Source organism: Humulus lupulus, chromosome 2 (assembly GCF_963169125.1).
Source record: "Humulus lupulus chromosome 2, drHumLupu1.1, whole genome shotgun sequence".
Taxonomy (NCBI): domain Eukaryota; kingdom Viridiplantae; phylum Streptophyta; class Magnoliopsida; order Rosales; family Cannabaceae; genus Humulus; species Humulus lupulus.
In genome coordinates, this window is record NC_084794.1 from 136,133,588 (window position 1) to 136,147,616 (window position 14,029).

General features: G+C 38.6%; 1 protein-coding gene across 3 annotated transcripts; it reads left to right on the top strand.

Moving 5' to 3' along the window:
• The first annotated feature begins 4,752 nt into the window (after nt 1-4,752).
• On the top strand, nt 4,753-13,310 carry LOC133818542 (protein DETOXIFICATION 6-like). Of its 3 annotated transcripts, none has more exons than XM_062251460.1 (6): nt 4,753-5,392; nt 5,503-5,589; nt 5,969-6,025; nt 6,431-6,669; nt 6,990-7,195; nt 12,502-13,310. In XM_062251460.1, the coding sequence occupies exons 1-6, from the start codon at nt 4,761-4,763 to the stop codon at nt 12,991-12,993; spliced, it is 1,713 nt and encodes a 570-aa protein (XP_062107444.1). In that variant the 5' UTR covers nt 4,753-4,760; the 3' UTR covers nt 12,994-13,310. The 3 variants fall into 3 exon arrangements, with proteins under 3 accessions (XP_062107444.1, XP_062107445.1, XP_062107446.1); XM_062251461.1 differs by lacking the exon at nt 12,502-13,310 and adding an exon at nt 7,311-7,404; XM_062251462.1 differs by lacking the exon at nt 12,502-13,310 and adding an exon at nt 7,247-7,404 and having other exon boundaries at nt 6,990-7,070.
• Nucleotides 13,311-14,029: the final 719 nt, after the last annotated feature.

Sequence of the window (14,029 nt, forward strand, 5' to 3'; positions counted from 1 at the left end):
CGACGTGCCCGCGCAAGGCTGACATGCTCACGGGTCAAGATGCACTCATACACGTAAACGCTGCAAAAGACGCCCAGGATATACACCCGTGGATGCTCAATATTCCATGCTCATAAAAGACCCAAAGAACGCACTTAGACCCCCATACGCCTACACTCTCATTGGGTCCTCGGGCCATCAGGCATGCACCTCCTAGCGAGGCCATCAGGCACGCGCCACCAGCGAGGCCCTCCATGGCCCCAAGGTGGCCTCGCCACTTAGGCCCAAGGTGGCCTCGCCCATGGCCCCAAGGTGGCCTCGCCACTTAGGCCCAAGGTGGCCTCGCCCATGGCCCCATGGTGGCCTCGCCACTTAGGCCCAAGGTGGCCTCGCCCATGGCCCCAAGGTGGCCTCGCTAGTTAGGCCCAAGGTGGCCTCACCACTTAGGCTCAAAGTGGCCTCGCCCATGGCCCCAAGGTGGCCTCGCCACTTAGGCTCAAAGTGGCCTCGCCCATGGCCCCATGGTGGCCTCGCCACTTAGGCCCAAGGTGGCCTCGCCACTTAGACTCAAAGTGGCCTCGCCCATGGCCCCCAAGGTGGCCTCGCCACTTAGGCTCAAAGTGGCCTCGCCCATGCCCACGGAGTGGCCTTGCCAAATAGGCCCCATGGTGGCAGCCTCGCACATAGCCTCATGGGAGTCACATCCGCAACACATTTGGCCCCGTGAACAGCCAAGAGAGTCGCGCCATCAATAAGCCTTCCGAGGGGGCCTCGCAAAGGAATGAGAGCTACGTCACCTAGTGGCCACATGAGTAGAGCCATGCACCAAGGGTCCCATTCCTTACACCTTGAGACCCCTATGCTTAGAGGCTCTAATAGGAGTCGAATGGGACGTACTTGTACGACCTAGTACTGAGTACGGACACCAGTACCAGTGGGACTGCTGGGGTAAGAGTTATGGCCCGTACGTCTACGGCCAAGGGTCAGAGTCGACACCACTACCACCTGCGCCACTACGCCTGCCGCCACTCATCAGACATGGGTACAGACAAGTAGTGGAGACATCCTCCTGACACCTGCTCCTATACTGATGTACGACCACAACCTCTGAAGCCACTCCCCTGACGTAGTACTTATGTACCATTTGGTCCCCTGGACCACCATGTATCTAAGGCCATTAGAGCCTACTATAAAATGGACTGGAACACCACCTGAAGGGGGGTTGGAAAATTCATTGTATGCAGAGGCTATTAAGCAATATACATTTTTCACTCCATTGTTCATCTGTGTTTATCCTCTCATAAGTTAATTCTAAGTTCTTATCTAAACATCGTTGCATTTACCTTTGAGTTTTCCGACCTAATTTCGTTGATGAGATTTCACCGTCAACAATCCTCATCAGAATTGTCCTTAATTTCCCAATTTTGTCGATGATTCACATCTTCTACAACTTTCCAATCACGACCTCTAAGCAGATCATCGAGATAGAAAACTTTCTTAGCTTGGCTAGCAAGTATATACAACTCATCTTTGTATCATTCACCATTGACGTTTATACTGGTGATATTATTTTCAATGATTGTTTTCTTCCTTCTTGGATTTGTATTTAAACCATTTGCATCGAAAATAATGCCACTGAATATGCACCAGTGAAAGATAATGTCACTATTTCTTCAAGCGTGCCATAATAATTAAAACCTTATGTTCTCGTAACAGACACCCACCATTCTGTGTGGTGTGCTTTTTATCCCGGTCGTGTGCAATAAATAGAACACCATTGACTATATAACCTTGATAATAGGTTGCCAAATGATCTGACCTAGATGCTAAAGCTAACAATTCATCATCATTTTCCAAAGACCCAAGCTTGTGCAAGTCATATATCTAAATACATAAAACTGTATTAGATTCACAAAAGATGTCATTATTAAATGAAACTTCAAAGTTCAAAGCTACCTTCTTATGAAACCACGAACAAATTTTTTTCCTATGCAAACAATCACGATCACCATCCTGGTATTTTTGTCTAATCTCTTGTAGGTGTTCGCTGTTAATTAGAATATTGTTACGATTCTTGATAACAAAAAACTTATAATAACTACACATGTTCTAATTTAAAAGGGAAGAAAAAAGAGCAAATGTCTTAATCCGATCATTTTAGAAAATTTTATTATTTTAAATGTTTTATGATGTCTGATGAGAAGTGTTATTCCTAGACAAACTTGGTTTTTTATGATCTTTTATTACTTAATTAATTATTACTATAGTTAACAATAACTATTTTTTTTTATTCATGGTAAAATTTATTTAAATTTATCTCATGTTATTTTATGATAACTTATGTTATTTTATAATGACTTCCTTTTTTCGCAAATTATTTATGATAATAAACATATTTTATAATTAAATTATTTTTCTATTTATAATTACCAAATTAATAAATATAATTTAATAATTGTAAAGTAAGTTAAATTTATTTATAATAATTACATTTATATTAAACAACCATAATTTATTTATTTTTAAATTTTTTAATAAATACTAACATTTTAGTATTATTATTAATTTTATTACTAAAAAATCTGAAAAAAATAAATTATATTTTGGCATTGGACCTCTTATTTGATGGGCTTAAATGCATTCAAATAATATATGTGTTGTTTGGTAACACTTAAAAAAATAGTTTTTTATTTAATTAATTAAAATTTTGATAATTAAATATAAAACAATATTTGGTAACTCAATTTTTATATTTTATTTTTAAAGATTTTAATTAAAATTCATTAAATTTTGAAAATAGAATTTTTTCACTTTCAAAATTTTTTTAAATCGTTTTATACTTTTTGTTTTTTTTTCTTCTCTTCTTCAAATCAACACCTCATTTTATATTGTTAAACAAAAAAAATGTTATCAAACGTATTTATTTTTTTATTTAAAAAAACAAAAAACAAAAATAGTTACCAAACATATTTTTATTTTTTAAAAATAAAGAAACAAAAATAAAAAATAATATTTCTATTTTTGTGTTTAAAAAATTCAAAAATAAAAATTTTACCAAACACTACCGTAATTTTTAATATATCAGTAGAACTCTTGGTGCTTAAATAAATTGAGACTACATCCTAATACAACATGGAAACCCAGTTCCCAAGCATTCAAAATAATAAAAGAAAAACTACCAAGCAATGGAAGCAAAACAAAATCCCCACACAAAAACCGAAAAGAAAATAAATAACATATTTATATTTATGCATACACAATACAAACAACGCACATAAGAAGATAAATGAAAGCCAACAATTTTTTCAATTTACAAATTACACAAACACATTTAAAAAAAACAGATTACTTCAGAGTATTCCTTCTTTGCATACTTCTTTCAGTTCATAAATAGTTCTTCAAAACAATGCAATATTAAGATCCAACATATATTAAATAGTTGACAAACAAACTTTAAAAGATGTTGACAAACCACAAGCTCTAGCTTACCTCTAATTTATCAAATAAAATAGAAAATAATTCGAAATTGGATTGTATTAAGAAATAAGATATGACATGCATTCCTCTAGTATTTTCCCTTCTTAAAATATGCTTTATAGAAATGCTCCACTAAGATCCCTTGCTTCACTGAACCTTACAAACATACAAACAAATCTTGAACACAAGAACATAAATAGGAAAACAAGTTACAAAAAAAAGACAAAGACAAATTAACCCCACCTATCTGAGACTGAGCCGAGACAGAAGCCACCGTAGCCGAGAGAGAAGAAGCGAGGTCGAAGGGAGAGTGACAAAAGGAGGATTGGGGGGTATGAGAGAGATGGGGCAAAGGGTACAGACATGAGACTGAGATTGGGAAAGCGAGAGAATGAGAAGGAGGATGCTTGCCGTTGCCTGAGAGAGAAGAGAAGATGCGAGAGAGGAGAAGAGAACTACGGAGAGGAGAAATGAAGAGGGCTGCAAAAATTTTAAATTGTAAAAGTATTAGCGGTGGGCCCCGCGCTATTAAAAATGTTCGCCGCTAATAAAAACGATTACCGGCCGCTAATACTATTAGCGGCGGATAGTTCGCATCTAATAAAGGTGATTATGCGTCGCTAATAAATCTTAAAAAAACTTGCCCGCACATTTTATTTGGTATATTAGCGGCGTGAGTCCGCCGCTAATAGATATTATTATATATATATTTTAAAATAATCACCCATTATTAGCGCGCGGTCCTAATAACCTGTACAATACAGGCAGACTGGGTCCGCCGCTAATAGTGACGCCGCAAATAGCTTTAATTCTTGTAGTGAATATTGTTTCTTTTATTAATCAAACAAAAATTAAACTTAGAAGTTAATTTCTTATTATAAAAATAAATACAAATTTTGGTTTTTTATTATACATTTTTGTTTAACCAAAATAGAAAACAACTACTTAGTTACTTTTTAAATACCACAAAACAGAAAAGAAACTTTTTGGTTAATCAAATATAACATAAACTAAAATATTATTTTTAATTCTGGTCATCTTCTCTAGTAACCGTGAAAAAACATATACTTACCACATATCAAAATGACCACAATGAAAAATAAGTCACAATAGTACCACCTATGAGTCAAATCCACTAGAGTACATAATAGATTCACTAAATTACATTATTAATAATAATAATTTTGTTCATCTGATGTTAAAACAATAATTATGTTCATATAATGTTAAAACAGAATAAAAGAGTGGGTAGCAATAATAATGCACTTTTTGTTAGTGATAATTAAGAGTTGTTGCCAATAGTAATGTATATTTTTTTGGTCATGGACTTGGACTCATGGTCACATATTGATAATAAAAGTGCTGATAAGTTGCTTGTGAAAATGCTTCAGTCTGGAATGGCTGGAGGATTGGAAACTCTATGTGGGCAAGCATTTGGAGCAGAGCAATTCCACAAACTGGGAACATATACCTACACTGCCATAATCTCCCTCACATTGATTTGTCTCCCAGTTTGTGTGCTTTGGAATTTCATGGATAAATTTTTGTCTCTTGTAGGCCAAGACCCTCTAATATCTACTGGAGTTCGCTGTTTTTCGATGTGGCTTATCCCTGCTCTGTTCGCTTCTGCTATCCTCAAGCCTTTAACTCGCTATTGCCAAACTCAGAGCTCAATAGTTCCAATGCTTTTGACTACCGTTGTCGTTTTAGCTTTTCATATCGCCACATGTTGGATTCTTATTTACAAGCTGGAAATAGGTAAAAATGGAGCGGCTATAGCAATCAGTCTGTCTACTTGGTTGAATGTTGTGTTATTGGGGTTTTATGTTATGTGTTCTTCTGTCTTTGAGAAAACTCGGATTGCCTTCTCTAAAGAAGCTTTTCTAAGTGTTGGGGAGTTCTATCGCTATGCAGTCCCTTCTGCTGTAATGGTTTGGTAAATTTTTCTCTTTTCAAATTTTGTTTTAATATATTGTATCTGCTTTTGGCATCACTTTTTTATTTTTATTTTTTTTACTTATTAACCTTGCACACTTGTGAAAATAGTCTTAAATGGTGGTCATGTGAGCTGCTTATACTGCTCTCTGGTCTTCTACCGAATCCAAAGCTGGAGACTTCAGTGCTATCGATATGGTATGTTACAAATTCACCATCTATGCTCTGTGCTGTTGAGAAAATACAATGCAAGGATAAAATTGGTAAATTTGAAGTGTTAAGGGCAGGGGCTGATACAATGTTAGTCACAGTCAAAATATATAGAAAGAACGTCTCTGGGCCTATCATAGCTATGACAACTTAAGCCGCACCTGAAACTTTCTTTAAAAGGAGCCTTTCTAATCCTTGTTGACATTGCTTACTAGGTTGAGATAGCCTCAGTTTATAAACTAGCATTGGTAAACGGTCAATACTATGATACTTTCACCGCTAACTTATTTTTGTTTTTATATAATTAGTTCTATTGTAAATTTGATGTGCTTATATTTAGTTTTTCTTTATGATCTTTTCCAATCAGCCTAACCATCTCAACATTGCACTTCACCATATCATACGGAGTTGGAGTTGCTACAAGGTTTGCCTTTTGATGCATTTTTTTTCGTTTCACTTGCGTACTTTGCGTGATTAATTAGAAAGCCCTTGTATATGTAGCCTCTATAGATATATAAATATATATTAACAAAATGACCTTGGCCACTACTGATAAATTGAAAAAATACATACATTTCGCATTTGATCTTGGCCATGTGATCAAGTATTGTATAAGGAATGAAACTCTAATTATAATGTATAACAAAATGTATATGATAGTCTCACATATGAATTAGAGGTACATGATGACAATGAATTGTTTTTAAAAACATCCCTTTCGATCTGGTAATACATGGAACAAAGTAATTGTTATGTATCGCTGAAACGTGAAGAGAAAGGGGTTGGAATAAAAGAGTGACACAATGTTGATTTCATATTGGTTTTACAGCACAAGAGTGTCGAACGAATTAGGTGCTGGTAAACCAGAAGCAGCGCGGTTAGCTGTTTGGGCAGCAATCTTTATAGCAACAACAGAGGCAGCAACTGTGAGCACTATTCTCTTCCTGTGTCGTTCTTTTGTGGGTTATGCTTACAGCAATGAGAAACAGCTCGTGAATTATATTGCTGTCATGACTCCTCTGATATGTCTCTCAGTGTTTATGGACAGCTTACAGGCTGTTCTTTCAGGTTAGTATGTTGTCTCTTGTTCATCCTTTAACTAATAAAAGCTTGAATCCAGGGCTTTTTTTTATCAGCAGCTGGTGGTTAGCAACTTAGTCAACTTTTTCATTCAATCTTTTCACTTAAATAAATGTTAATTACATCATCACACAGCGAATGCTATTATATTGTTAACCTTTTCACACCTTTAATCCAAAGATTTTATATACAACTACAACCATCTCTTCACTAATATTAACTGGTTTTCTTGTCATTTTTTGTGGTTTCTGAAAATAAAATAAGTAGAAGCAATTATTATTATTATTATTAACTTGACATGGCTTCAGGAGTAGCTAGAGGGAGTGGGTGGCAACACATAGGAGCCTACATTAATCTTGGTGCATTTTATGTGGCTGGACTTCCCATGGGTATTGTTCTTGGTTTTGTTCTACATTTAAGGGGGAAGGGCCTTTGGATTGGAATAGTAATTGGTTCAGCAGTCCAATCAACTCTTCTTTTCTTTGTTACAATTTTCACCAATTGGAAAAAACAGGTACGATATATTTATAAATATACTCTAATAGTTGTTGATGTATGATTGCAGTACTTAAGGCTGAAAAACTAGGCGTAGGCGACATGTAATAACTATAATTACGTAAACAATTCAGGCAATCAAGGCAAGAGAAAGGGCTTTCCTAAAGACATCTTCTTCGGCTGGACAATGAATCGAAACCATAAAGTAGTAAAGGAAACAATTCATGAGTCTTTAACATTCATAACTATATTTTATAGGATCGATGGATTATGAAGTGTAGTTCCTCTTAGATATTCCCATGGAATATAGAAACTCAAATTTAATAGAAATATCGAGACACTGCTGTAAGAATTTTTAGAAACTTCACAGACAAGCATATGTATAAAATGTGAAAATTCTATATAAAAAGTAATAAATAATATTTGATAATGTATAAATTTAATTTCTAAAAAAATAAAAATTCAAACAACATTTGTATATCTATTCTATATAAAAATTGTGTAGATAATTGAAATTCTTAGTTTTAACTGTTTTTTATTTTTGTCTCTTAATTTCAACTAAATATTCTTATATTTAACATAATATTTTATGTTTAACGATAGATTGCAAACATGACTTAAACTTAAATAAAATTAAATAAATAAATAATTAAATAATTTAAAATATGATATTTTTGAGTTATAAATTTGTGTGATAGTTTATTTTTTATCAAGTGATTGAAGTTCTTTTTCTTCATCAAATTCCCCAAAGGACATTGTGAGATACAATAGAAACTAAAAATAGTTTATGCATGTATACTATTGTCTACAATATGACTTTTCTATTCTTATTTTATTTTTATTATTAATTTCTTTTTAAATATTATTGTATTTTATTTATATGTCATGTAGCCATGTAAATATATATCTATGTTAATATTGTGTTTAGATATCATTTATGTAGATATTATTTATATAAACATTTAAATGTACTATAGAATTATAATAATTCATTCTATTATATATATATAATTTTTTTTTTTTAAAACAATGAACCATTTTTATTAAAATTATAGACAATGTTTGTAACTTTAAAACTAAGCAAACATGCATTGCACGTTGCTTCTACCTAGTCCATATCTCTTCTATATAATAAGTGTGTAGATAACATAAATTTTTGGTTTTAACGGTTTTTTTTCGTTAACTTTAACAAAATATTCTTATATATAACAGAATATTCTTATATTTAACGGTAGATTGTAAACATGTATTAAACTTAAATTAAATTAAATAAATAATCAATTAAACAAATCAAACTATGATATTTTTTAGATATTTTACAATGACAATTATTTAATGTTGACACGGTTTTTCGCCAACAGTGTATTACGAAGATTAGCTGGAATAAACTAGTGCTTAAGGGTAAACCGTAAGGAGAATAATCACTCTTCAAGTTACTTATAATAATATAGTAAGATCACTCGTTCTTTTTTACGTGGTTCGGATGTTAAAATCCTCATAGTCCATGAGTCAATAGTATTAGTGTATGTTTCTCTCTATTTTGACAGAATATTTGCATTACACAGAGAAAATCCAACCCCTTTTCTATCCAAGGTCTTGGTATTTATAGGAGAATGATCCCTGGGTAGGTGTTGGGGTCATCCCGTGATCACTTGATCCCTCACATCATCTCTGTGACACTAATGATTAACATTTACATTTTATATTGAGCTATGGTTTAATCATTAGGTAAAATGGATCATGGGTCGCGTGGTCTAAATCAGGCGTGTGATGTCTGATCATGCACGTTTATATTGCGTATCCGGGAATTCGGGAGTAAATAGACACGTGATGTCTGTTTACGCACGTTTATATTGCGTGGTCAACTTTATAAAGATCCTGGGGTACGTCAGACCTCTGGCGTACCACGAGCTAGCGTAATGTCAGCTCGTGCCTTTTGATGCTATACTCCACAAATGGTTCCAGGCAGTATGTTGCTTTGAACTCATCAACTCGAGCTATTTGCTTAGGGAATCGTGCTAAATTCCCCCGGATGAAAAGTGAACACGTGGAACATCGATTATAGCCTTTTGCTAGTCAGCTGTACCCGAGCTGCCTAAAAAGATACGTGCTGATTTTCAACGAGTACAATTGCCCCCCAAGTCCCTGCTCGTGTTCTATGACATCACTTCTGACTTTCACGGTAGGGACTTTTAAACTTCCATTGCGATTATCCAAGCCCTGCCCATCATTTGAGTACTGGACACGTGGAACGCCGTGATTGGCGTCTATTCGGGTTTCGATGATTGTATTAAATGGCTTGGCCACCTTTTTGCCACCGTTTCATATTTCGAATCATGACCCTCGTATCTCGCATTAGCTTGATTAGACGGTCCTCGTTTCCTTGTGCCTTTTACGTATAAATAGGCTTGCAATTTTCAGTACTCATCACCTTTCATTTGAAATTTTTCTTCATTTTCTCTCTTCCGAGCCTCAAAAACTCTTCTTCTTCTAATTAAAACCCTAGAAATCCCCATAATCTCGCCACAAAAAAAACCCTCGGAAGCCCGGTCATCAAGGATTTCCCCAGGAGTCCTCCTTCTACGTTGCTTGAAACTTTCATTTGAAGAACATACTGTAAGTTTCCTATTTTTCGTGTGTTTCAATTTTCTTCATTTTTCTTTGCCGTGTGAATCTGCACTTTATAGTCACCAACAGTAGGTTGTTCCTAAATAACTTTGGTGCATAGGTTTCAATTTTAGGTGTATTGAGAAGATCCTAAAACATGTCTAGGATTGTGATGTTCATAACTAGGTAATTTCTGGGTGATTTCTGGGTAAGTTTAGAAAATACCCATTCGGGATATGGAAGACGAGAGGTTTTTAGGGTATAAAACCGGGTAGCTTAGGGGTCACGTTTCTTAGGAAATTTTTCTTTAAAACCCTTTCCCCAAGGCAAGTAATGGCCTGACTCTGCTGACACATGGATCCCTGAATATCAGGGGTCTGTTGGAAACCTAGGCACGTGGTATAGGCAACGCGCGGCATCACACGGGCTGATATTGCATCAGCTCGCGTGTTAGGACCCCTGGCCTTTGTTGTTTCTCCTGTTCAAAAAATTCTACGTCGCCCACTAAAAACTCTGTCGTTTTTATTTGATAGGCGAGCTGATGGCACCCAAGAAAGGTGCATCCAAGAAGAACATAGCTGGCTCGTCGTCCCAGCAATCTTGCAAGGGAAAGGAGGTCGTCCCTGATTCCCCCTACCTGAGTTCGGCCCTGTGGTGGAGAAGGAGGCCGTGGTCGCTCCTGACGCCTTTTTCAAGGCCGAAAGGATTGTCTCCAAGATAATGACCCAAGGAAGGGTCAACAAGATCCTGCTGTCCCATAACATCGAGGCTGGGATGGGGGCTCTCATCGCCCGACCTCCCTACGAGGGGAGCAGAGCTGTGCACCACTCCAGGACGATTTCGTGGCCTGGAGCGATGAACACTTAAAGGTCGGGGCCTTTCTCCCCCTCGGCCAGTACTTCGCGGACTTCCTCAATTATGTGAGGTTGGCGCCATTTCATCTTCCCCCGGACTCCTATCGTCTACTGGCCGGGCTGAGGTATCTCTTCCTGAAGCAGATGTGGGAGGTCCCCACCCCTGCGAATATCCTTTATTTCTTCTGCCTCAAGGCCAACCTGGATCAACGGGGACGAGGCGACGGGTTCTACTATCTGACCCGCTTCCCGAATTCATCCGTAGTCATCGAACTGCCCAGCTATCCCAACGACTTCAAAGATCAGTTCTTTATGTCGAATGGGTTTCGCAATTTCGAATACCATTACTTCAACTGTCCTCGTATGTTTCCTTTCTATTCTCAGCTCACGAAATTATTATTATTTTTTATTCTTGGATTTTTCGCGTGTATACTGATTAGAGCATCATCGTGCAGCCATTTTTGCGAGGACGGGAAAATCAGTGACCCTTGGTGGTCAATATGATACCCTGGCGGGGCTTCTGCCCAGTGCGAAGGACTACCGCCAGCTCGTGTCTGATGAGACGATGTTGGTGTGTAAGTTAATCTCCGCAGGCCAAACTCTAGCCTTGAGGAGGACGCAGGCTACTTACACAGTAGCTTGCGAGCTGGCGCCCATCCCCGAGGGAGGCTCCGCGGTCAACGATGGCGACGAGCAGGAAGAAGAGCCTGAGGTGCCGCTTGTGCGAAAGAGGTGAACTCCTGAGATCGCTCGGGAACCTGATGTGGAACGAGCTCAGTCGTGGCAGCAGCCGGTCCCTCCGGCCAAGGTAACCCATATCCCTTTCGGGACCTAGACAGGGCTGCCGAAAACTTAGGCTAGTTAGGTTTGACCCAAACTAGCTCGTACATCGTCACGAAAACGACCCTACCGTAATATAACCTTGCTCCAGTGCGTAGATCAATTAGTACTTCGTTATGACATGGGCCATCCTAGGGGCACCGTAGTAGTAGACAACACCTTGTCTTTTAGGTTGGCCTTCTTTGAGGAGTATGGGACCAACCTTAGGTCGTGGCCCTCCCTTCTCAAGGGTATAGTTGCTCCAGGACTTAGACAATACACAAAGGAGTCCAATCCTGAGGTAGAGCCTGACCTGGAACCTCCCATAATCCAAGAAGTGGTTGACTTAGATTCTCCTTCCCCTATAGCAGTTCTGAGGCCGGAGGTCGTGGAAATAGACTCCCCCTCTAGCTCGGAGGGTAGGATTTTTTGTTACTTTATACGTATTTTCTTGGTAAACTGATGAGCCTATATGCATACTTAGCACATTTCCCATTCTTTTTCACAACGAGGGGAACTTAACATCCACTCGATGTTCCAGGAAGGGAGATCCAGTGAGGGTCCCCTTGTCAAGAAACTTCGGCCCACTTCAAAGAAAACGCCCCTCTCGGCCATGATTGCTTCCAAATCCTCGGCTAAGGGGAAAGGCTCGGGCTCGGGAGCTCTGCCCGCGCGCACCCCCGGAGAAGAGGGGTCCGGCTGCACCCCCTCCTCGCTTTCCCCCGGCTCCTGCTTGGGACCAGGTAGCATCGGTTGGTCCCCCAACTCCAGTGGTCTCAGCCGCTACTGTTCGCATCCCCGTCAACGTCCAGGATTTGGAGAAAATTCCAAACACTTTTCGGGGGACCGTCTACGAGACGGCGAACTACGCGGTGGAGCATTTTTATAAGGCCAAGCCCAACGACCTGAGGGCGATCGAGGAGAGGAGCCCGGAGAACGTCATGGAATCTGCCCTGGGGGTGAACCTCATAGTAAGCATTCTTCCTGACCTGACTTTTATTATTTTTCCCTGGTATATTCCTAACTATTTCTTTGCTTTTTGTAGGCAGTCCTGGCTCAACATTGCAGCATATCTCGGGCCAGGGCCAAGAATGATGAAATCAAGGCCGAGCTCCAGACTGCTCAAGCCACCTTGACTGCGGCCCAAGCTGCTCTCGCCACCTCTCAAAAGAGTGAACAAGGTGCCAAGGCTGCCTTGGCGGCGGCCCAAGCGGGTGAACAGGTGGCAAAGGCTACTTTAACCACGACACAAGAGGGCGAGCAGGCGGCAAAGGCTGCCTCGGCAGCCCTTCAGGCCGAGCTCGAGGGGGCCAAGGCCAAAAAGTTGGAGGTCGAGGCGGCTATTCAAGAGGAGAAGAAGGCATTGACATCCTCCATGGAGAGCATGTTGTACCACTACTGGGCCTTCAATCAGGAGGGAAACTTCTCCTTCATGGCCTTCAAAGTGTGGGGGCACTACCTCGAGAAGTTCAAGGCTCGGATACAACAAGAGCTACAGTCTGAGACCGGGGAGGCCTTTGTCGCTAGCGAGCAGTAGATCGAGGAGGTGATGTCCTCAGAGCGGCCTAGAGGGTCTTAGTTTTTATTTGCCCTTTTTTTATGTTGTATATTTTTCTTTTGTGAACGTTAAGCACGAGGTTATTCTCCTCGAGACAATTTATATATATTATTTTCAGTTTATCTAAGTTTTATTTATTCCTTGATCTCTTTCTCATGCCTTATGATGTGCACGTTTAAAGCCTTAGGAAATGACCCTTACGTCGAGATCGATATTCCTGTTCGTAACCAAAAAAGAAGATTTATATCTTACCTGTTAAGTATCAGGCCCTGGACCCGGTTGTATCCAGGGTTTTTTAAATAAAAACCTAGTTTACGTTAGTTTTATCGATACTTCGCTTTTTCTTTAGAAAAATCATTGTTAATCAATTTAACCAACTTCTAAGTTTCGGAACTTGGTTGTGTCCAAGATATTTAATTAAAAACTTAGTTCGCGTTAGTTTTATTGACACCTCGTGTTTTTTTTAGAAAAACACTGGTTAATCAATTTAACCAACTTCTAAGTTTCGGAACCTGGTCGTGTCCAGGATATTTAATTAAAAACTTAGTTCGCGTTAGTTTTATTGACACCTCGCGTTTTTTTAGAAAAACACTGCTTAATCAATTTAACCAACTTCTAAGTTTCGGAACCTGGTCGTGTCTATGATATTTAATTGAAAACTTAGTTCGCGTTAGTTTTATTGACATCTCACGTTTTTTTAGAAAAACACCGGTTAATCAATTTAACCAACTTCTAAGTTTCGGAACCTGGTCGCGTCCAGGATATTTAATTAAAAACTTAGTTCGCGTTAGTTTTATTGACACCTCGCGTTTGTTTAGAAAAACACTGGTTAATCAATTTAACCAACTTCTAAGTTTCAGAACCTAGTCGTGTCCGGGATATTTAATTGAAAACTTAATTCGCGTTAGTTTTATTGACACCTCGCGTTTTTTTTATAAAAACACTGGTTAATCAATTTAACCAACTTCTAAGTTTCGGAACCTGGTTCTCGGGCTATCTGCCCCCCATGTACGCA

What these genes read in the sequence shown, in the direction of transcription:
- LOC133818542 (XM_062251460.1), top strand. Translation starts at nt 4,761, where the DNA reads ATGTATATTTTTTTGGTCATGGACTTGGACTCATGGTCACATATTGAT. An exon ending in ACTTCAGTGCTATCGATATG is followed by an intron (nt 5,590 to 5,968) that starts GTATGTTACAAA and finishes TTTTCCAATCAG; the next exon opens with CCTAACCATCTCAACATTGC. An exon ending in TCACCAATTGGAAAAAACAG is followed by an intron (nt 7,196 to 12,501) that starts GTACGATATATT and finishes TGCTTTTTGTAG; the next exon opens with GCAGTCCTGGCTCAACATTG.